The sequence below is a fragment of the Lampetra fluviatilis genome, chromosome 33 (genome assembly GCF_964198595.1).
Source record: "Lampetra fluviatilis chromosome 33, kcLamFluv1.1, whole genome shotgun sequence".
NCBI classification, from domain to species: domain Eukaryota; kingdom Metazoa; phylum Chordata; class Hyperoartia; order Petromyzontiformes; family Petromyzontidae; genus Lampetra; species Lampetra fluviatilis.
Window position 1 is genome coordinate 10,463,017 of NC_136307.1, and position 24,577 is coordinate 10,487,593.

Consider the following 24,577-nt stretch of genomic DNA (forward strand, 5'->3'; position numbering starts at 1 on the left):
GTCGCTTTTGAACAATAAGTTAATACCTTAGTGGGCTTTGTCTGGTAGGATGGGGATGGTTTTAGTTTTATTTGTATGTTTTGGGGTTATTAGTTAATCTTTCCTGTACTTGGCACTCCTTTCAATTCATACCCGTCAACCCACATGGTTTACCCGTATTCTTGGACAGGGAAATTGAGTTTTCAGGCCCATACTGGCGTACAGCCGTTTCAACATGGGCACATTTTTTTTTTAATCTATTTGCGTTTCTCCCTTGTGATGGGACTTTGTAGGATGAACGTTGAGATTTATAAAGGGCACAGGATGACCAATGAGGTCTGAATTGGTCTGCAATAAGGTAGGCACTGATAAGGGTTTGACAGGTCTATATCATGATTTTGTATTGTTTGTTGTAACGTTCTTATCCGCCCCGACTGGATATCTGTGAAAAAGAGCATTATAGCTCATCGGTTTCCTCCAATATAAATAAACGTTCTAATTCTGAACTGAAACCACGAGGCCTCCGACGCCATTTTGATTTTACACCTTCGTGACAAAAATGGTCAATCACATCACATGAAACACTTAAAAGAAACGATCTCGTACTTGCAACAGTGACGAAGAGACACCACATCAACCCACACGCCGAAAACACCACCACCTCAATCCCCCCGTAGATGGAATTCAACAAACAAGTATTTTATTCCTCTAAGCCTCCCGACTAAATCGCCACAACAAATAATCAAAGTAAATTTTTACATCAAATATAATTATGCATGTACTCATCATTATCCAATTACTCAACGAACACTTTAATCTGACAATTTTAGTATAACGATATTAATGCAGTTTGTATCTTTATACCGAAGTGATCAAACAGCACGTGGCTTTTACCAGTTGCCTCGAAGCCAGCACTTGTCTGTGCGTGGCCGTAAAGTGCACGTGTGCACTTGGGGTCCAATCCCGAGTCACTATTGCATGACGTAATAGTGCACACGCCTCACTCCACGTTGCAATTGTCACCCCAACGGGCAGTAAGGCAACTTCAAGGTGCGGTATGAGACTGCCACTGTGCACCTCTTGACTGCAGACAAACCCACACCGGCTACACAAGCCTGACTGCTGATGGCACACTGAATGTTGAAACCGGTCTAAGAATACGCTTCTGTTGATTCAATGCTGCTAAGATGCACTCCCAGAAGAATGTGTGGCCGATTGGTTGTTTGAAAAATATATATGGAGAGACAAATACCGTATGGGAAGGAGGAGTTATTTACCCTGTTGCGAGGGCAATTTACGATTGAGCGATTACATTGTATTCGGGCGCCGCGGTGGCGAGATGTTGACTACCTTGCCTGGTATGCAGGAGGATGTTGGTTCGATCCCGACGCTGATGCCTATATATTTAGAGTCTGCATGTTCTCCCGTGGTCGTGTGGATTTTTCTCCAGGTCCTCCAGTTTTTCTCTCCACATTTAGAAACATGCATTTAGAGTATTTAGCTGCTATATATTTCCACACGATAAGCCACTTCGGTGAGCCATCATTTGTGACCAATACGAAATGGAATAGATCAATATAGCTCAGTCGGCCATACCTGGTAAAATACAAATAAATGTTTTAGTTTTAACCGCCATCGCAGCACTTCAATCGTTAATTCATCATTCATGATCAGCCAAGATCAATCCACTGCTGAATGAAGGCCTCTCTAAACCGTCACCGTCACTCATGGTTCTGCAATTGCAACAATCCATCCGGCACCTGCACGGGGACTGATTTCAATCGTGAATTTACGAATTACAGTTTTCATGTTAACAACACAACCTATAGAACTTCAAATGTAATACGTCACGGTGAGAAAAAATGAAAATCTAAAAAGTTGCGTGTCCGTCCACGGGGACAGAACAAACTGCGAACATGTTGTTTGTGAAATACACTTGGGTCCTGCTGTAAACAAAGTCAAACTTGGCTTCTGTGCCAATTATGAAGGCAGAGCTGAATTATTCATAATAAAAAAAAAACTTCCAACATAAATCTCGTCTGCAATAAATAGGCTATCAATGTCTTCTTTTCGTCATCATCATCATCAATATCATAATCATCAATTGTCATCATTGTCATCACCAATTATCTATCCACTGCTGGATGAAGGCCTCCCAAAGCCGCCACTATCTCTCACGTTTTAGGTATTTCAAGATTACAATCTTATATAGATGCCCAGCTAAAGTTAACGCTCTGGAGTCACTACAACGTGAAGATGATTCAAATGTGTGCTCCAATAACAAGCCATGAATGTATGTATTTCGAACTTCTTTCATACCTTACGTAGTCAACAATAGACGAATAGGTAGACCAAATCTATGAATAAATTACCCAACTATTGAATTAGAGTAATACGCATAACATAATCGAAATGGGTGACTTTTAATGCTAAATAAGGTAAGAGGTGCAGAGCTGAAAGGATAATTGGCCAGTTTGGCATTGGAATGAGAAAGCAGGGAAGTAAGCATCTATTACCGTTACTTTAATTTATTTTAAACTGCCTTTTTACCCTGGTGCTCTCGATCGATCTGATACATGGTAGTGCTGACCTGCGACCTACAGGTTCTCGGCAGACCAGACAGCAACCAGGGCCGTAGTTATCGAGTGTGCAGGCGGTGCAACTCACTACGGCCCTCGGACCAGAGAGACGGAGGAGGCGCTGGGCTACGGAGAAAGAGAATGGAAATTGGACGGGCCCCATTTAATTCCTCCGCAGCAAGGCCCATCGTAACCAGACCTCTCTACCACTGCACAGGACCTGGGCTCCAATGCCAGACGTTGACCATTACTGCAGGGCAGTGCCAGATTATCCTAGTAGCAAAAGTAGCATATGCTACGGGCCCCGCACTTTCAAGGGCCCCGCGCTAAATCCTATCAAGCTATCAATTCCGGTTTAGTGACTTTGCACTTGCTCTATTGCTATAGTACTATACTGCCTTCAACTTTTGTGAACGACTGGGTGTTTAAGCTTAGCGATTTTTCATATTATCTGGCTGTATAGCAAATGAAAAAATACAATTTACTATGCAAGTAAAAAATGTATGTGTTTTAAAATGTCCGTGTGTTTCCTATTTAGGGCCCCTTTATAACATATGCTATAGGCACCGCACTAGCTTAATCCGGCACTGCTGCAGGGGCCATACATCTGTAAATGCCAGATACAGCAATGGTGTCATACAACACAAGCAGCTACCCAAGAAAACCACACCACTGCCGCCTTCATCCCCAAATAGGGAGATTAAATATTTGAAAAAAAACGTGTATTTCAAAATTAAAACGTGCTGGGACTTACGCTGAGGGACAGATATAGACCGGAAGAATTGAGTCGAGAACAATCAGAAGTGAGAGTCATCGTGCTGGCTGGACTCGGGCAACGCACATCACGAGAAGAGGTGATGATGATGATGGCAGGTGGTTGAAACGGACGACGAAGTGGGCAGCCAAAGGAGAGAGCGCACCGGGAAGGGCGGTGCAACTGTTGAGACGGAGCGATTACATCAGCTCGTGTGCAGGTGCTGAATGTATCGTTGCATCGTGGTACTATGAGACATGGCAATAGCTTGGGGAGGCATTCATCCAGCAGTGGATTGATCATATCTGCCACTGATGATGAACGTTGAGTCTTGGTCTGGCTCACCCACGCTTCGTTATCTTTAAAACTCAACAAATACCGTCAATAACACTGCCTTTCAATAAAATATATTTAAAAAACGTATCAAATAAAAATAATTTGTGGCGTTTCAGGCAATGACCCTTTTTCATATTAAATGGGTGATAGCACATCACTGCCGAAAAACGTCGCCCAAGAAATGTTTTTCTTTTAAGGCCACAAGGCGTTCTTGGCGAATGTTATGAGCGATTGCTTTGTTAATTATGCTTGTGCGCCACCGCCAACGGAGCAGCAGCATCACCAAATAAATATTTATCTGTAGTGAAATCACGGGCATCGGTTAAATGACCAATCGACTGTTACCGCAAACACGGTGGCATTGGCGCGTCTGACTTAAACAACAAACACTGCACATTTCACGTGTTTAATACGAGCCTCACACACACAAAATTGCCTCCATCGATTGTCTATTACGGCTGAATAAAAAAAAAGTGTAAAAAAAAATCTATTGAAATTTTCCAGCCAAGCTTTCAGCTCCATTACATCACGGTCCTCAGCAGGGCAAAAAACGTCTCACAATAAATCTTCAAACAGCCTCCTCACCCCAGATAAGTAACAGATTGCCGGGGAATTAAGCCACTCTCTTAGCCACCCTATTACCCTCTGCTAGCGTGCCTTTGTTAGCCGTTAAAGACTCCCTTTAGTCACAGTTCCTGCCCCACCGTTAGCATCCTAAGCAGATTAGCAACTTTCATCTTTCTTCCGGGGAAGCACCTTAAGATAAACAAGTTTTTTTTTCCCTCCGAAAAAAAAACCTTTGATCCATCAACTGAAGATAAGCTGCAATTGAATGTCGTTCACGTTTTTCCATTTCGCACGCAATGACTTGGCGAGTACTGAGATGTGTTACAGTGCCGCGTTGGTTTTCGCAGTTGTGCCTGCACTACCCAGGTATGGGACCTTCTGCAGAAACTGAGACATCTCCCGGCACATGAAGCGAAACCTCGGACGTCCCGGCAAACAACAACGCGTAGAATAACGCGAAAATGTTAGAAAGCGGATGTTTTTTTCTTGCAAAACAAAAACAATAGTGTACAATTTTCTAGGAGGTTAAAACAAACGTAGTATGCTTTGTAGTGTTCATATGCAGCGTAATAATTCGTGAAAATTGTTCATTCATTCTGCAACCGATCATATATATATATTTTCAGATACACAGTGGGGTGGAACGGTGGCGCAGTGGTTAGCAGAATGCGCTCTGACCATTGCCCCTCGAGTTCGATTCCTGGCCACGGCTAACGGCAGTGGCAAGTGATATCTGAACCGCCGCTTGGACCTTGTCGCTTCATCAACGCACGCACTGACCGGCATGGTGAAGTATGGTCAAAGAACTATCCATGACTGACATGGCATCGAGACATCTCCATCCAGCGCTGGATTGGAAAAGGTCTGCACGACATCTATTTTTTTATTTTGTAAATAGTGGGCATGGTACACGCACCGAGGAATTGCAGCGATGAAATCAATTCAAGGGCAGGCGGATTAGCTCAGCGCACATTCACGAGAAGTGGCGGGCAGTTTGGGGAGGCTTTCGTCCAGCAGTGGATTGACCATGGCTGATTATTCTAACATGGCATGGAATTGCAGTGAGAAACGGTTTATGCTGATGTGCGGGGATTGTCCCAGGCATTCGAGTCACGCGCAGAGAGTGACTGGCGTTCGGCGCGGCACATGCAAGCCGAGCAGAGAGTGTTCCAAACGAAGAGAGCACAGGCGGTGGCTCTCATTGGGCAACCGTGATGCTCACTCCAGAGTTAGACAACTTCTCATTGGCCACTTCAATAAACTAAGATTTGCACAAGACTGAGCGGGATCGAGTTACGCAGGAGTGGGAACGCAACCTCGCAGGAGAATATGGTAATCTGGACACCGTCCGTCCCTTCACACTCTCACACTCACCCCACGCGACAGACAACATCCCTGGACAGCACTTGCTGATATTTTCACGACAACATCCAACCTGAGTACTGCTGGATATGACCTTCATCAGGAACTGTGAAAACCGTGAAAAAAATCCCATTTCTGAAAGGTAAAAGGTGAAGGTGCAGCTCTGCATTTGCTTGCTTGTGTCACTTTAGCATGTAGGCTTTCGCGACCAATATTATCCATAATAGAGGTTTTTGGGTTAGATCGCGTAAATATACGGCACACCGGTGTGTTGGAGAGTAAACCCACATTACAATTCGAGTATATATTGTGGGTTTACTCTGCAACATACCGGTGTGCTGTACAAGTAACGAATTGGCATGTTTTATTTACGTGACAAACCTGAGTAATTGGCTGTGTTGGGTGGTGGCGGGTTTAACGACACCTTTATAATTACGTGATCTAACCCAAAAACCTCTATTATGCTTGTGCCACTGTTTGCAGAAGGGGCTTCCAACTAGAGAAAGTTCAGTCTTGAAAGCACTGCTAGAGGGTCATTTTGGTCTTCCCATCCTCGCCGGCCGGACATCTAGGTAGAGGCAAGAACACCCAACACATCACCTCTGGACTGCGAGTCCACGGTGCTGCTGACTTACACCACTGCGGCAGCATCAATGAAATCACGATATGCGTTTACATGGCCAACGCAACGAAACACACTGTGAGCTAAAAGCGAAAAGACAATAAGGGCAACACCACTAGTTGGCGAGAACATATCCAACAGTGACAACTACATTTTTAGCAAGAGGCTAAAACAGGTCAAAGAAAGAGCCCTAGAGAGCCCCTCCGAAGGTATTTTTTTTTATTGTTTTTATATATATATAAACGATGAAACAGTTACAATGAGAACATTTTAAATCGTTTATCCCTCAAACATAACCGCTAGCCAAGCCGAGACAAAAGGCCGCATTTAAACAGAATGCCCTCAGAACCCAGGCTGAGCAGCGGAATGAGTTGGCGACTTGGATACGGGAGCCCACGTTGTTTTGTCATCAAATAAGGGCCCCTCCGGTGCTGGCAGTGGCGTGCGCTTTCTGTGCCAGGGCAGCTCCTCGGAAACACGGGCGGCTGAATGGCGGCCTCCTCCCTTAGCCCCTAAACCCAGCCGAATTGCTAGGTGCCCGGAATCCGCTCTTTGGAAGCTCTTTTAATGACCGGCGAAGAAATCTTAGGCTCCTATAGATAGACAAACGAGTTTGCAACCAACGAAAAGAGAAAAAAAAACAGGTTGCTTTGTGGTAACCTCCTTCAGCCAGCCAGGAATTTGCGGGATCGTTTTTTTTACTTGCATACGAAGAGGGCACATGGATGATGGGATCCACACAGACTGACCACAACCGTATTCCCCACAGCATTCTGATGATTTGCATTTCTTTTTGTTTGTAATCTTCATTCTCACGTTGTAGCAGCGGGCTTCGCTGGTGAACCACTGACACCTGCGGAAGGATCAGATGAAAAGGCTAGATGTGTTTGAGATGCTTTCTTGCAGAAGAATGGAAAGTTAAGCCAGTGCGAGGGGAAGAAGAATGTAGATGTGCTGAGAGGGAACGTCTACAAGGAGGAATGACCGGGAAGTCTGATGTGGAGAAGGTGACCTGTGCAAGACATCATATCCTCGGAGAGTCATGGCTGGAGATATTCACATTCAAGACCCTGAATGATCTAGCACCTCCAAATATTGGGGGGTTGCTGCGACCCTACGTTCTAACAACAACTCTGACGTCGATGTACTTAAATCTCCTTTGCATCGCCAGAACGAAGCTCAAGTCCACGTGTGATCGGGCCTTCACTTCTGTGGTTCATGGATTGTGGAACTCTGCCATATGCTGTGAGGGAGTCCGATTCCGGTTGGAAATTTAAGTCCTGGCTAAAAACATTTATCTTTAAGAAGGCATTTCCCATTTTGACTTCATCACTTCTTACCCAAGAAATACATTGTAATTGATTGAAAGCACGTTGAGGTTTTATGAAAGGCACTCTATAAGCTGTTATTATTATATGACAAAGACGATTCTGCAAGTTAACATGGAAGGGAATAGGACAGGAGGGACATTGATCAGTTGGTGGGACAGTGTGAGACAGTTGGTGGGACAGAGTGACACAGTTGGTGGGACAGTGTGAGACAGTGTGAGACAGTTGGTGGGACAGTGTGAGAAAGTTGGACAGTGCGAGACAGTTTGTGGGACAATGTGAGACAGTTGGTGGAACAGTGTGAGGCAGTTGGTGGGACAGTGCGAGACAGTTGGTGGGACAGTGTGAAACAGTGTGAGACAGTTGGTGGGACAGTGTGAAACAGTGTGAGACAGTTGGTGGGACAGTGTGAGACAGTTGGTGGGACAGTGCAAGACAGTTGGTGGGACAGTGTGAGAAAGTTGGTGGGACAGTGTGAGACAGTTGGTGGGACAGTGCAAGACAGTTGGTGGGACAGTGCGAAACAGTTTGTGGGACAATGTGAGACAGTTGGTGGGGCAGTTGGAGACATTTGCTGGGACAGTGTGAGACAGACAGGATTTCCCATGAGGGATGCTCAAGATCGTAAAAAATACAAACCATCTGTCATGGACATCAACCCTCAGTTATGAGGATGACACCAGACAGGCAGACATCTCCTTCCACGCAGGCTGCTGACTTTTGCCAGAGCCAGTAAGCTCGCTTGCAACTAAAAAAAAAACCTTAGGAGCCAGCAAGCGAAAATGTATTTAATTGTTTTTTTTTTCCTGTGATTTACCAGCGCGGGAAGAATGAGCGAGAGAAAGCCCCAAAAAGGCCGGGTTAAACTTTGCCCAACAAAGACTCTGCAAATGTGTCAACATGTACTTACCGTGGCTCCGAAATTCGCTAGGATTCTTTCACACGACGCGAGACGCCACGCACACGGGAGCATGCAAGGCAAACAAAAAACGTCGACTTTTTCATACGACGCCAAAGCGTCAACATACGGCAGCGTTGCTTTGTGTTGCCCGTCCAATTGCAAACGGCTTGATTTGTATGTATTCTTTTTTTTAATAAAGAGATTTCTTTCCCACCGTTTAATACCAAACGAAAGTAAAAGTCCACGGCCACGGCTTTACAAAAAAAAAGTTAATCAAAACGTTACGTAAGAACTTGTACCCTATTCGTGTCGCCCTCCCACCCAGCGAGTCAGTGAGTGTAGCAACAGCCTCTTGTGGCATGTGGCTGGGTCATACCACATCCACTGCTCGCAGTACAGAAGGTGGACAATTATAAACCAACAATATATCAATTTAATTATTCAAACATCAATTCGGTGCACGCAAAATGTAACTAGGGCAATGCGGTGGTGAGATGTTAGCTTCCTCGCCTGCTTTGCAGGAGGTCGTGGCTTATATTCTGACCCTGACGCCTGCTCTATATTTGGAGTTTGCGTGTCGCTCTACCCATAGTCGCGTGGATTTTTCTCTGGGTCCTAAAGTTTTTCCCTCCGCATTTAGAATCAACGTGCGGTGAAGGTATTTGGTTGCAACAAATTTCCACATGATGGGCCGCCACTTCGTTGTGGCCAGGTCGCTTCTGAAAAAGCTACATAGCTCAGTGGGCCTTACCTGGTAAAATAAAAAGTAGTTTCGTTTAAATAGTTTAGTTTAACTATACTCTTTGGTTCTTTCGGTAAAGTCACGTGGGTGACTTCACCGAAAGAACCAAAGAGTATGGATTCCTGCAGTCACGAAAACTTCAAATCAAGATTAGTTTAACTACATCTCCTATATCTCTGTAAATTAAACCACTGAATAATGATACGCATGCAACAAATGCTGCATGTGATATTTCTAGACTGAAAATGGCTGCAGTGTTCTCCAGAGCCATTCATCATCAACCCAGTGAAGGTGGAATGTTGGGCCAATGGTTTCAACCACATGCCAACGTTGGCCCAACGTTGAATGTTTACTGGGTAAGATGCCATGCTCCAGAGGTTCCCTAAGTTGTACAGTGTACAACCTCGCACGTTCAACGTGGGAGACTGTGCGTAAACAAGTGTTTGTGAAACGCATGCAAAACTTGTCCAGTTGCCCAAAAAATAGCTTTTCCAAGCGGTCTCTGAGACGCCTTCTGACACTCGCGGTATACGTTGTGCGCATATATTTGAGCCCTTTTTGTCAATCCCACTGGGTGGATGAAAGCCTCGCCACGCCTCCCCATTCCGTCATGCGTGGTGGACACATAGTGATATACACACCGGCGTGTGTGACTGTGGTCACTCAGAACAGACCGTGGAACGTATAACGACTCAATGGCCAATTCGCAACGACTAAGGAAGCGTCATCACAGTGATACACCGCTCTGCTACTCCCGGACGCAATTATTCGGCTCAAGCACCTCAATGTGAATGTACATCGTTGCTGTACATCGACATTAGCCGTACGATGAGGAAGACTGCTATCCAACACTCAATGTGGCTTTCCATTCTCGTTTCAATTTTTGAAAAATTGCTAAATAAGCTACTTTGCCAGAGGTACAGCTTGATGAGAAAAATAATGAACATAAACACGATTTACGTAGCGTTCACAACACTTAGCGTTCACGCGATTTCACCAGGGTCGTCCAGAGGTTTGGGACAAAGGGAACATTTCGCCCTGGGCTTCACAAAGGCGCTGGTTTTCATCGCTAATGAATAAAGAGGGGCTGAGGGGCGGGGGGTCCCAAGTGGCACAATGCCGGGGGGCCCCTCCAGGCACCTCTGAGGTATCCCTTGGGCGTTCCACTAAATTTGGTGGCTCTCGTGTAACGGGTCTCGTCAAAAACACAAGCGGTCCTTCCCCCGCGACAAAGTTCGGCAACCACGCGCGGGACATCAAGGCATCGTCGTTCTCCACGTTCGCCGCCGTTTTCGTAAAAAAAAAACTTTTGCAAATGTTAATGATAACGAAACATCTGCCCCGTGTTAATTAAGCATTGCGGGCGGGGGGGTGATTATTTATCTTTGTTTCTGTCATTGGGTGCTGGTGGTGGTGGTAGGGGTGGTGGTGGAGGGGGTGAGTTGGTGGTGGTTGATGGTGGTGGTGGTAGGGGTGGTGGTGGAGGGAGTGAGTTGGTGGTGGTGTGAGTAGGAGGGGGGCAGCAGTTGTTGGGGGGGGGGGCTGGGCGAGTTGTGGGGGGGAGATGTAGGGGTTTCGGGGGGCAGGGGTATTGAGGGGGGGGGTAGGTCATTTATTTATTTTTGTTTCTGTCATTGGGTGGTGGTGGTGGAACGGGTGGTGGTGGAGTGGGTGAGTTGGTGGTGGTTGATGGTGGTGATGTGAGTGGGAGGGGGGGCAGCAGTTGTTAGGTGGGGGGCTGGGCGAGTTGTGGGGGGGTGTAGGGTGTAGGGGTTTCGGGGGGCAGGGGTATCGAGGGGGGGGTAGGTCAATTATTTATTTGTGTTTGTGAACGGGTGGTGGTGGAGTGGGTGAGTTGGTGGTGGTTGATGGTGGTGATGGTTTGAGTGGGAGAGGGGGGGCAGCAGCAGTTGTTGGGGGGAGGGGGTTGGCTGGACGAGTTGTGGGGGGGGGGTAGGGGGGGTATCGAGGGGGGGGGGTGGTGGTGGGGGTTGCCTGACAGTCGCCTGGTGATGTAGCGCCTGCTGCCATCACAGGCGGTTGCCTGGCAACCGGCGGCGCTCCGCAGCTGTTATAGGGCCGCGTGTTCCGCAAGCAAAACCGCTCAGTCGAGCACGACGGCCTCACCAGAACCAACCGATTTGAGGGGAGGGAGTGGAGAAAAAGAGAGAGAGAGAGAGAAAGAAAAGAGAAGGACAGCATAAATGCCCAACGCCACACTCGTTAAGCCTCGCCTCATGCATTTTTATGGAGTCTGGGCCTCATCGCACGTATACATTAGACGCGCGCGCACGTGCAAAACAAAGACGAAGATCGTCACGCCACATGCCCCCCCCCCACCAATCCACCCCCCCAATCCACCCACCACCCTCCTGACCCCCATTAGCCTCATACACAGGCTGCTGGGGCAAAGTGCTGTTAGCGAGCACCTATTAAGGCCGGCGCAGTGATTGAGGGTTGACGGTGTTACCGAAAGGGTCACGCCTGGCCGCTTTGTTCAGCGGCCACTCGTTTAATGCTGAGTCGACCTAGGGGCGGCACGGGGACCGTTTCAGCTAAATCGCCACTGATGGCCACACCGTGCCAGGGCCACCTCTGTTTCACCTCCACTGCTGCTGCTGCTGTTTACACAACTGTGGCCAAGGCGCCCGTATGCACAAGCACTTAAACTCGTGCTTGTGTGCAGACAAAACAGATCAAAGATTTGCCACAGAGACGACGGCGCGCTGCTGGAAGATTTTGCAAGTTTTTTCCTGGATTTTTCTGTTGCGCGTTGTCACTTTAATATGTTCTTTTGTTCATGTTTTTGTTTGTTGCGGTTGCACCCGAGGGGTTATACCTAATAAATGAAACTGAAAACTGGGGGTCGAGCGATGCGAGTGGGATGACAGGCGTGGCACGTGCGTTTGGGCAGGAGGGGATGCGGCGAGCACCACGTTCGGCCACTTTTACCTCCCAAATGCGGATGTTGTACACAACTGCGCCCGTTAGATGCTTCGCTCACAGTACTTTCCCCAAGTCTATCGGGGTAAAATGTAGGGTATTGGTCTTTGTTTGAAATGCGTGCATGCAAGCAAACACACACACGTGGACGTTACGGAATCTTCTGCTGAACTTTTCATGTTTTTATTTATATAAACTGATCTATTCAATTAAATTTACCAGATAAGGCCCACTGAGCTATTAAACTGTTTTTCAGAAGGGACCTGGTCGCAAAGTATAGCTTAACGAAGTGGCTTGTCACGTGGAAATTTAGAGCAGCTGATAATACTATAAACGCGTGTTTCTAAATGTGGAGGGAAAATCCGTCGAACCCGGAGAAAAAATCCACGCGACCACGGGGAGACACGCACGTGATCGCTGACATGTTTGAGAGAGATGATATTTCTACAAGTGAAAGCAAAATGTAATATTTTTTTTTATCTCTCTCTCTCTCTATATTTGGAACCAAATAACATTTTTTTATTCTTTGGAAACAAAAACAATCCACTCATTTCACGTGGCGATAAAAAAAAAGGTCCGTTGAACAAGCGACCGGGCTTAATGGCAAACACAGGGGTGTTTACACAAGTTGTGGGAAAATATGTCGAGGTCTCCCGTCTTCCACCACAGTGTTATTTACACTTCTGGATATTACCGCGCTCGGAAAATGCCACTGCCACGATAGCTCAGCGTCGGACGTGCACAGGCTACAGTCCACGGTGGGAAAGAAACACCACTTTATTACCAACACAACAGCACGCGAACGGCGAATAAAGGCGCCTCTAACGCTAATGTAGTCCACGGGCCAGAGCAGAAATCGGTGCCACCTACGGTGGTAAAAACAAACTTTAGCCGGACCGATTTACACCGCTAATAAGAGCGAATTATTTTTAAACCCTCACTCGTGTTTACATAATTCACCGTCATTGGCCACTTCAATAAATCGGAACCGCGAGCGTGATGCCTCCCCTGATAGTATCGACAGGCGAAATATTTACTCTGGGCTCATGTTTTCGGGTTGCGCCTCATGCGTGTTGTCCGGCATGATGGCACTTATAGATGTTACTGCATGGGAGGTGCAATGTAAGTCAATGATGATGATTAGATCTGAGGTTTTGCACCACGTGCCAAATACAGTTGCTGAAAGGTGCCAGCGCGTGGAGTGAAACGTTGGGTGGACATCGTGCTCAACAACATTTGCTACAACCCAAAAAACACGTCGCAGGGCTGTGTTTTTCATTATGTATGTAGGCTGGACTTCTTTCGCACCGTACGTAGCCGACCGTGCTAATCGGGCGGAGGACAACTAAACACAAAAAGCGCAGTTCTAAAGAAATGAGCGTTCAATCCAGATAACTTAAAAGAGCATGAGCTTCAATGGCTTCCTAATATCGCAAAAGCGTTCCAGACGACCGCAGAAGCGCATCCGAAAGTGTGCGATGCGGTGAACCTTCTTTGTAATCTCCCCTCGATTTATTTACAGAACGCAGTTACCTGCTGACACCGGCAGCTGTCATCATACATACAGGTCACACATGTCCATGTTTAACGAGGTTGCCTTTCAAACGCAGTCCGGGAGTATTTAAAATAACTGGTGTACGCCACTCTTAAAAGATCAAAGACTTTTTATTGACTGTACAACATTAAGTATAAAAATGTCCCTCACACTTGCTTACACGTGAGCTTCTGATAAACATTTTAAACTTGCAGTGGAATGTCAGGGATTTCTCTTTAGGGATCCAAACAACAACAAAAAAAGGGGGGGGGGGAGGGCATCACTCACGTCTTGAAAAATTCCTAAAATGGAAAGAACGGTGCATGAAAGAAAACATGTTGCGTGTGTGTGCGCGCGACACTCATGAATTAGCCTATGACAGTGCATACATATAGCAGTCACTGCACGTCAATTAACAGTCTCTGAAAAACACAAGGAAAGTGGGGGGGAAGGGGGCAAGATTTGTTGACTTATTTTCGTAGCAATTCCTCAACAGATTTCAAACCGTTTAATTTTTTTTATGCGCTGCCTACTACCACACAGTAACAAACCGCATCTTTCCGACTGCCAATTACACCGTCCCTTTGAGCAGACTCTTCCACGAGGAAATCGGGGAAGGATTCGGCCCGGCCTAGTGCACAGAGAGGGGGGGGGAGGGTAAACCGAGCACTTTCCAGAGCGATCGAGAGCAGAATGGAATCCCGAGTACCTTCGTAAAAGGTACGCGCGACCTTGCAAAAAGTACCTTGACTAAAAGGTGCACACGTAACAGCAATCGAACACAGCAAAGCCATGGAGGTGAACACATTCGCAGAAAAAAAAAGTCTCCCTCGTCAGTATTAAATACAACAGTACCGTCCGTGGAGGGTATTCTTTAGAAGATATCCTCGGGTTATTTCGGAAAACTACAGAAGCTAGCCAAGGCTGCTAGTGCATAACATTGTTTTTTTAATGTGTTTGTTAATTTTTTTTTATTATTCATTCGTTTACTTTATTTGTTCACAAACAACAACAAGCATGCAATGTTATTGAGACCCACACTCTGCACTAGTTGCAATCCCGGAATGTTCCAACTTCTTCCTTAAATCAAGCTACAGCCTCTGGAACTTCGTAAAATGTGTGCAGACAAAGGACGCACGGAAATAATAAACAACAACAAACAAACAAAAGTACAAAACATCAAGCTCAGTCTCGGACATTTACGGTGGTTTGCACTTGCTGGCAAAAATAAAACAGCCACGGTGAAATATTTCCCATTCCTGGGGCCATTCGCGGAGATAAAATAAAAAATCTTCTTCTCAATGAGCCGGAGTTTTTTGTTTAGGAAGAACTTAACGGGCAGGGGGCCACACATATTGCTTGATTGACGTCACAGCTGAGAAAAAATCCGGGCCTCCACACAACGACCCTGGGAACAAGGATCGTCGTTGGCAGAAGAGTAACATCACAACGGCGATTCTCTCCACGATCTGGATTTCCCTTTGTTTCACGTCTCATTCAACGCCTCCTTCTTCTCCGTTTGTTGTTGCTTGAGTACCCTGTTGCGAGAACAGTTGTGTGTAGCGTGGTCTTCCGAAAACCCGAGCAAAAAGGAGAATCAACTCGAAACAGTAGAAGCAGGTGTTGTCACAGTCGGTGGAACATTTCTCATAGGCATGCCACGCATTGCAAACGGTAGTTTCATTTTTTTTTGTTTAAGGACACAAGAAAAGGAAAAAAAACTGAAAACTGTCTCTTGCATGCCAGTAAGCATATATTTATAGTGTTTTCACTGTCTCTTCATTTATAAATAATACAAACGGCAAATTGGCCATCCTGTTGTTGCTGGTCCCTTTTATATAGAGTGTCGCATATTAATCCCTTGAGGGTTCGTCGTATTTTACTTGGGCAAGGTCCTTTTGTGGGGCAGTGGGTCGTCGAGATCTATGACGGCATGGTTTCTTCAGAAGGTCACTTCAGAACCTGAAAATAAAAAAGCAAAAACCCAGTTATTCACGAGGACGTGGCAACGGTTCGTTCGCGGTGATGCGCTTGCGTCGGAAAGACGTGCCCCGACGTTTCGCTCCGCCTGCTGGGAGAGGGAATTAACGTTCCTGAAGTGGCCACCGAAACGTGGAGCGGAATATCGGACGTCATGCCGAAAAACGCGCGGTACCTCCGATTGGCACGGTTGGCTGCGTATGGTGCGAAAGAAGTTCAACATACGTACGCACGTACAACCCCAAAAACACATCGGACAGCAATATCCACACAAGCGAGGGCTTGTGCGAATATTGCAAAGATCAAACAATTGGAAAGAGCTGATTCTGTGTGCCACTATTAAACTTTAAGCACGTAGCCGCGCAAGCTGACTTAACATAGTTTGACATTATTATATTTTTTATGCATAAATGAATGAACACCGTCGTTTAATCCCACGTGGGAGCTCATTGACATAGGGTCTCAGCTTTTTGCTGAATATGGTGCATTACAAATCTTGGATTGATTTATTGTATGTATGATTGATTCTATGTATGTATGCATAGTCCAACATTGCAAAGGCAAACAATTGGGAAAAAAATCTTGAGTCATTTAAACCACGATCACTGGTTCCTAGCTACAGCTAGCATCATTGGCAAGTGATATCTAAGCCCAATGGGCTTCATCAACCCGCACTGACCAGCGTTGTGAAGTAAGATCATTAACTCCAATAAGCAGCAGTGGATTGACAAAAGGGCCGTACATGTCATGTACTCTAAGTGAATTGCTCTGTTTTTCTTAACTACGTTGAGACCTGTTTTATACTAGTGTTAAGCACGATATCAAATAATAATAAACGATGACGATGTTTGGATAGTAAGATTTGATAGCACACTAAAAAAAAAAATTGAAAGCCGCACCATCATCGCCACCATCATCATCACCACCGCCATCATCACCAAGATCCCTGGATTAAATCTTCAGCGAAGCTTATGAACCACAACCCTAAACCGCATCCACACAAAACCTTGGCAGCAGATGCAAATACATCATGATAATGATGATGATGCACAAATCGAAAATTAAAAACTATTCGACAGTGTGCAGAATCTGTGGTCACCACCCAGAAGAGAACCGTGGAACTTATAATGACTGAAGACCCAATTCACAAATACGAAGAAAGCATCATCAGAGCGATGTACTCCGCGACTCCCGATGCAATAATGTCGCTCAACATCTCGATGTCAAATTTTAGTTGTTGTTCTACATCAATATCAGCCGCATGAAGAAGAAACATCACCACCACCATCGTCATAGGCATCGGCGTTACCTGGAATTTCTCCGCAGACTCTCCCGAAAGCTGTGTGAAAGTGACACGGAGGTGTGGGGCTGTCAAAGTGCCGAGTCGCTCCGTAGGTGAGCGTGCCTCGCTGTTACGTGTCGCCGCTGTTTCCTCGAGGTCTTGCCGTGGTTGAAAATTCGCATAGCAAACCCGGTTCGCTCAATGCATTTGCAGTGCCTATACAGTAACATTGATCAATTTTAAATAATATTTACAGCAAAAAAAAAAATCTCTCTTTTTTTTACAGTTTTTTTCTTTTTTTAAGGGTTTTGCTGACTTAGGTATAGCTATAACATATTTTGAATACACGTAAGGAAATTGTTGGTGATCGATGTTCGGTGAAAAATCCCAGATTCTGAAGTAACCTGCAAAATCACACGAGAGAGAGAAAAAAAATTAGATTTTACATTTTCCGCAACCTTGATTGTAACTCCGACTCTAACTTTAGCCTGGGTACGGCTGCGTGCGTGAATTGGTCTCAGCTGACAGCTAGCGGTCAAGTCACAGAACTTACAATTGAGCAGCACGCAAAGGTGTACGCTCACAAACACAGCAGGATAGCACCACTCCCGTCATGCTTTGCAAGCGCGTCATGTTACGGCGGCGCTGTACGTTTCAGTTCTCTCTCAGCCTTGTCCAGACCACCGGCTCAACAAGACTACCGCCAACTCGAAGACTTGGGAAACGTGGGCGGCCCCAATAGGCACGCATGCAGTCATACCCGAATAAAGTTAAGACTTCGAAAATAAAATAAAAAAAGATTCAAACGCATTTTTATTCCATGCTAACATTTCCTACATGACATTAAACGCTGCATTGGATTTCCAAAGAAAACACTACTTAAAGGCATTGTTAAATCCAAGTATATGAAAATACATCTGGATGTAAGCTTAGATCAGGGGTGGGGAACCTTTCCCTTTGGTGGGCCACACACACACACCTCGGCGTTATTCAATAACAACGCAAAGAACAACATTGAGCATACACTGAGTAGTGTATAAAGAAGAGGGCCTTGCGGTGACAGTATTGACAGAGCGTGATAAAATTATGAACACAGTGTTGTTGCCAGGTCTGAAATATTTCCCTTTCAGGGATGGATAAATTTCGTTTGCAGGTCATTTCGAGCGGTATGCTTTGTGTGGTATGGACGCTTCAGTAGAAGTAGCGGGTTGCATCTGGCCATCCCTGGCCTCGATGTACAGACCTCTGTTGGTTTTAAATCCTGAGTTCAGTGTACTCCTACTTCAATGTGACACAACCAAAACTCCAATTTGAAAATTCACTTCAACAAATGTTAAAAAAGTAAAAAAAATATATACGGCAGTGGCGTGGAGCAGTCGCACAGTGGTTGGCACACCGCGTTACGAACCTGGCGGTTCTGAGGTTGATTCCCGCCCACGGCTATAACATCGATGACAAGCGATATCTGAACCGGTCCTAGGCGCTCCCTTTCACCAACCCGCACTGACCAGCATGATGAAGTACAGTTAAACAACCCCCCCCCCCCTCCATGTGCTACTTGGCATGATTACACTAACGATGGCCCACATCTTTAAATGTACGCCCAAAACCGTGGAACTTCTCCGCATCCCCCCCCACCACCCCCCCCCCCGTACAAAAAGGGGCTTTTGTACCTCAGTGGACACTTCTCGTGTTCTCAAAGGACACTGGTTCGAATTGTTTGTGAACATTTATGCAGCTATAGCTTCAGTGACCTGCATACAGCGCGTGTTTGGTGGAGGACCGGTTTTGTCCTTAGGCGACGTATGACACGCAGCAGTTGGTTAATTGGGCCGTGCCACGGCAGACAATGGGCCACTCTTAGCGAGAGTGTTACAGAATATTAATAGGAAGTGAGTGGCCAGGAGCACCGGCCCCGGCATCTCCAACTCAAAAGACGTCGGCGCATCACAATGCACAGCCTCCTCCTCCTCGTTGCGTACGGCTTTTGTATAGCGGCTCATGAGTCCATGTGCAGATCTGAGAGCCAAAGCACGACCCCGTTGGAGGAATCTGAATGGGCGTCTTCAACGCCTCTGCTGAATTTAACCGGGGTTCACAATGGCTCTCAATGTGGTCCACCGCGATTCTCGTCGGGACACAATGCGCCGCGTTTGAACAGTGTAGCATCGCGACCACGGTTTGAACCGTGTCTCTAAAGCCAGTGTCCAACTGCTGAGCGATTGAATGTGCGCAACTCGGTTGCAACCCGGTTGCAACTGGTTGTGCGCAACTTGGTTGCAAGCAACTCAGTTGCAAGCAACTAAACCGCTTGCAAGCAGACGTCTCACGGTGGAGACGGACTCGACTTTTCAAGCGCCCGTCTGCTCGGCGATTTGTAGCGACGTATGTCATCGCGTGATGCGTTTGTGAACTCGGGATTGGTTGTGGACCTCGTGGAAACTGTGTGCAAAATGGGACTTGTGGACCTCAACGAGCTGTGGTTGTTACCATCCTGCATACGCAGTTTTCAACGATCGTGGAATGTATACATCCACACTGGAGTTAGCTTTGTACTCGGGTATGAGGGATTTGCCAACAGAATATGCCGTTTACATTCGTTGCTGTGCCACCACTCACTCAGATGTGGCCAAAGCAGTGGTGGGTGATGATTGCTCAGGAGTGGGCCCAGCTGAATAACAGTGTCTCACAGAAGAGACGGTGAGAAGATGTTCAGTCCCTCTCCTGGTATGCAGGAGGTCGTGGATTCGATCCCAACCCTGACGCCTGCTGTATATTTGGAGTTTGCATGTTCCCTCTCCTCATGGTCACGTGGAATTTTCTCCGGGTCCTCCGGTTTTCCCCTCCACATTTAGAAATGTGCGTTTAGAGCAATTGGCTGCTATAAATTCCTTCATGATATAAGCCGCCACTTCGTTGAGCTATCGTTTGTGGGCCAGGTCGCTTTCTGAAATTAGAGGGGATATAGCTCAGTGGGCCTTACCTGATAAAAATAAAAAATAGTTTCACAGTTTTTATTTTGGTACTTCTCACCACCTGCCAGTCGAGCCTCGTGCCCAGGCTCAAGAACCACGCCCCACGTAGGCGTTGAAGCCATTACCAAACGATTACCGAACGAGGTGTACGGAGGTTTTAGGGGCAATTGCTTGAAACAACTCTTACCTCCCTTGACCTTGCACGACCCGACTGCTGAAGTCACATGTAATGCCACTGGCCCTCCATGCCCATGCCCATGCCAGCCATGGGCCCTGCTGCAGCAACACAGACGTTACGGGTTACCCACACGACACGGAACGCGTGCTATTGGGTAACGCTGCAAAGAGGGGGGAAAGAAACGACTAACGAATGTATATAATGAATATAAAGAATGTATATTATGAATGTATATTATGAATGGATACAATTCATGTATATAATTAATGTATATCATTAATGTATATTAGGAATGTATATAATGAATGTACGTCAATCGAGAGCTGTCACAACTTGGGATTGAACCGGAGAAGTGTCGCTAAAGTTACATTATTTTGCATATATACATACATGTAAGTATATCCCCGTGTGATGTTGTCACAATTCATAGCATGCCTTTCGCTTCTCATCTTACGACTGTATTTGCGAGCAGAATAACGCTGATTCTTGTAACATCCTAGAGCCACGCTTTCAAACTCAAGACTCGTTTGACAGAACGTTGTGTTGAACTCCTTTCGTGTCGTACGTAGCCAACCGTGCTAATCGAATGCATACTAAAGAATTGGTAAGCTGTTTTGATGCATTGTGGGTAACGAACTATAAAAAAAAAACTAGGTGTAGTTCATCGGCCTATGGTGCTTCTGGAATGATCTTTTCACAGGCCATACTCTGCTGATGAGAGCAGTCGAAACCAATGCAGATATATTATTAGAAGGTCGATAGGTGTGTGGATGCTGTGCATTTTTCTGCGCCTTCCTCTTTGTTGCCCGCTGCCAGGACCGCTCTGGCTGGCCACTGGACCCCAGTGCAGTTGCATTGGCTGCACACTTGATGGCTACACCACTGCTCTCACAGAGACAAAGATCCCCCGTATAGCCTTAACAAAATGTTGGGGCAAGTGCTGCTAGCGAGCACCTATGAAGGCCCGCACGGCACACGAGGGGTGGGTGGCCAGCACCACGCTCGGCCGTCTTTGTCTCCCTCGTGGCGAAGTTTTTACACGTCACACAAGGTACTGATTTGAGGCTGAGTCGACCTAGGGGAGGCCCAGGACCGGTTCAGATAATCGTCATCGATGTTGGCCGTGAGCGAGAATCGAACTCGGGTCGCCGGGTTCGTAGTGCAGTGCACTAACCCTTGCACTGCCAGATCCCACACAAGCACACACGTACGCACACACGTACGCACACACGTACGCACACACGTACGCACACACGTACGCACGCACGTACGTACCAGGCGGATGGAGGCCCATGTGCTGCTGCCCGTCCATTACAAACCCTCCCAAGTGCTGCCCGTCGGGGCTGTACCCCGAGCCTTGAGCTGAGAAAGTTAAATAAAACGTACATAATTATACATAGTTTTTTTAATTAATATTTTAAATGCCAAATTTCAATATAAAATGGCCTAATTAAAATTCAATGTACTGCAGTCCAATTTGTTTAAATTCTCAAACAGACGATAAATAATAGGTGATGGTTCACGTAGTGGCCATTTGTCATAGCACTGCCCAAAATGTCACCAGTTACACGTGTTTTTTTCCCCCTTTTAGGGCCACAGTGCTATTGACGAATGCATCGAGGCTTTGTGATTTGTGCTCATACACCACTGCTAAAGCAGCCTCGCAACTGTTTCGTATAACTGTCGACAATACGTGAGCAGTTTCAAACCAGCGAGCGACGAAAAATAAATGAAACAGCGGTTCACAAAGCAAGCCAAAAGAACAAAGAACAATTAAGCGTGCAAAATCGTGAATAACGTTACAAGTGAAAAACAGCACATACCTGTTCGATTCGACTGGTCTATCATAGGCTGAACTATCCTTCGCCTGGCGTTGATGAACCTACGCAGAGAGAGAGAGAAAAACAAAACGCGAAATTCAACAAAGGCGATCGGTAACGAAGCGTTAGATTTATTTATTTTGCAAACGGACGCTGCCATTTTTTGGGAGTCGGGAGTCTCCCAGAAGACACTGGTTTCACTGTCGGGCCGGGCAGTGACAGCTCATGATAAACGAGCTGGGAGGTCAAATCGCTACGGCGTGACATCACCCGCGCGCCAGCCTCGCTTCCAAGCCAAGCCAATCAGAGGGGGGTCATCACGCTGAGCTGAGCCTTCCTTTTGGCACGAGGTGTCTCCAGTCGGAGGAGCTACTGGGACCGTTAGGAATTCTCCCCCCCCCCTTCGCTTTATAGCAGCTGCTGCGTTATTAAATACACATATATATACCGTATTCTAAGGCTTGTTATAAGATGCTCCGCGAAAGTAAAACGCACCACACAATCGCCAGAATCTGCCTTCAAGTGGAATGCGGAATTCGCTCTCAAACGGCATGATCGTTAGTTCAGAATAAACTCGCTATGAATGTCCGCTCCGCTCGCTGACAATGGCGCCGTTTGCACGAGGCTGAGAGACAGTGGTGCACCCAGCGGAAAATTTTGCAGGAGGGCAAATCGTTTTTCCTTCCAACAGTACTGCCATATTCTCTGGTTTATAAGACGCTGCAGAATGGAAGACGCATCCCAATGCATGTGCTCGATGTCAATGGAGTTACACAGATCTGATCTCACACGCAGACACACGGGATTATACGATGCACTCCCCCCCCCCCCCCCCAACTTTTGCTTTAAATTACAGAGAATAAAAAGTGAATCCTATAATCCAGAGATTACGGTGTGCATTGCGTATAAGGGTGCTCCATTTATAGATACCCCACTAAAATAATAGGTTAAAATTATAAAGAGATCAGCCTCTTATTCAAAGGCTTTACATATCTCCCACCAAACTCGACGTGCTTATTAAACCTTTTGAACACAGTCGCTCTGTAATACAACGAGCCACAGCTTTCACCACATTCACCACATTCAGCCTGTCGGGAAGTCGGAGAGAGGGGGGTCATTAGCGATCGGTGGGGCATCTATAAACGGATCGCCCCTTACGTTCGTAAAAAAAGAAAAAAAGAAACTTGCAAGTCCTCAAGAGGCGCGGAATCCCTGGCCATCGTTAGGGACGCTCGCGACTCATCCGGAGCTGTCAGTGCGCTCGCAGCGCAGTTCACAAGTCTCTGCCTTTGAGCCTCCCTCCCATTGTCGCGTCTGCGGCCTCATCAATTACCCCGTCGTCGTCTGGGAGTTTATCACCACGGCAGACCCCCCCTCCCCCCACCTCCCCAGGCCAGCTCTACCAAGGCAAGAATAGCGAGTCTGGATTTTATTTTGCTTCTCATAAAGATGCCGGGTCATTTGGAGGTCATGCCAGTCGTGCAGCAGCCTTTAAGGGTCCCATTTCGGTGCCAGTTTTAACAAGCGGCTAGCAGCCCCCCTCCCTCACCTCCTCCCCGCCTACCCCCCCGCCCCGACCCTGCATGCCTGCGACCATAAAGAGAGGATGAACTATGCTCCTCCAAAATATTGAACTCCTCTTAACCGCAACCCCATTATCCGCAACTTCCATTATCTGTGGGAGATGTAGGTTTCGCAAAGACTCTTATTATCAAACTCCCTATAATCTGCCTGTTTCCCTGTGTGTTTATTTGCGTAAAAGCGGAGCAAAACAAATTTTGGAAAATTTCACGGATAACAGGAGCCGCGGTGTCCGTCCCCCACATCACCATGGATAAGAGGTGCTCTGCTTAAACACCATTTTTTTTTGGGGGGGGGGGAGATAACTCATGGCACTACAGAGGGAACAGCGACAGTTTTTCGGGTCCGCTGAATAAATAAAAGAGATGCAAGGTCAAAGAGAAGTGAGCTGCCAAACAGCCAAAACATACAACTCCTGTGTTATTATTTTATATTATGCAGAGGGAAACAATAAAGCGTAAATTGACCATCACAGCTGCTCTCGAGACAGAAAATCTGCGTGATTGACGGCTGTATGCAAATGCGGCGGCAAATGTAGCTATCAATGCGGCTCCCTGGCTGTCTACTGACCCCTTGTCTAATTTTCCGCAAATCACAGGAACGGCTTCGCAATTACCGGCCCTAAACCGCTAAATCGCTTCTTCTCATCCTCTCCCCCTGCCCATTGTCTGCTGCAGGGTCGGTGCGAAGTCCCGGTTGTCGCAGCCCGTTGTGCTCACTGGCACCAACCGCTCAGAGACGGGAGATGGAGCTACCACGGTGGGGAATATTTGTGAAGACAAATTAAGTGAGTTGAAGACGTAGTAGGCTTTCGCGACCAAAATAATCCATATACAGGGGTTTTATTGGTTTCGTTTTTGGGATAGATCGCGTTAATACAAATGTGTGCCGTTAAGCCCGCCACCACTCGCCACAGCCAATTAGTAAGGTTTGTCATGTAAACATTTACAATTCAAGTATGATGTTTTGCCGGTAATTACGACCAGCCTCATCAGGCGACAGCCAGAACTGTAGAGAAGACCTCCTGTTTCGGTCTTAAATAAAGTGAATTCACTGCTTTCCTTGGAGAAAGCTAGTTGAGAATACAATGCCAGGTAATCAATATACATACTCA

The 24,577-nt window shown here is 46.6% G+C and overlaps 1 protein-coding gene across 2 annotated transcripts in view; it reads right to left on the bottom strand.

Annotated features, from left to right (window-relative positions):
• Positions 1 to 13,799: 13,799 nt before the first annotated feature.
• The window catches only part of LOC144944055 (homeobox protein Meis1-like), an 85,028-nt gene continuing 74,250 nt past the window's right edge, over positions 13,800 to 24,577 (bottom strand). Inside the window, exons 10-14 of one of the 2 annotated variants that reach the window (XM_078872095.1) lie at positions 21,886 to 21,944; positions 21,338 to 21,424; positions 20,072 to 20,157; positions 16,937 to 17,313; positions 13,800 to 15,609 (exon numbers count right to left, since the gene is read on the bottom strand). In XM_078872095.1, coding sequence (XP_078728221.1) covers positions 20,105 to 20,157; positions 21,338 to 21,424; positions 21,886 to 21,944 — 199 coding nt within the window. In that variant the 3' untranslated portion in view covers positions 13,800 to 15,609; positions 16,937 to 17,313; positions 20,072 to 20,104. Of the gene's footprint in view, positions 15,610 to 16,936; positions 17,314 to 20,071; positions 20,161 to 21,337; positions 21,425 to 21,885; positions 21,945 to 24,577 lie in introns of both variants that reach the window. The other variant, XM_078872094.1, reaches the window with a different exon arrangement.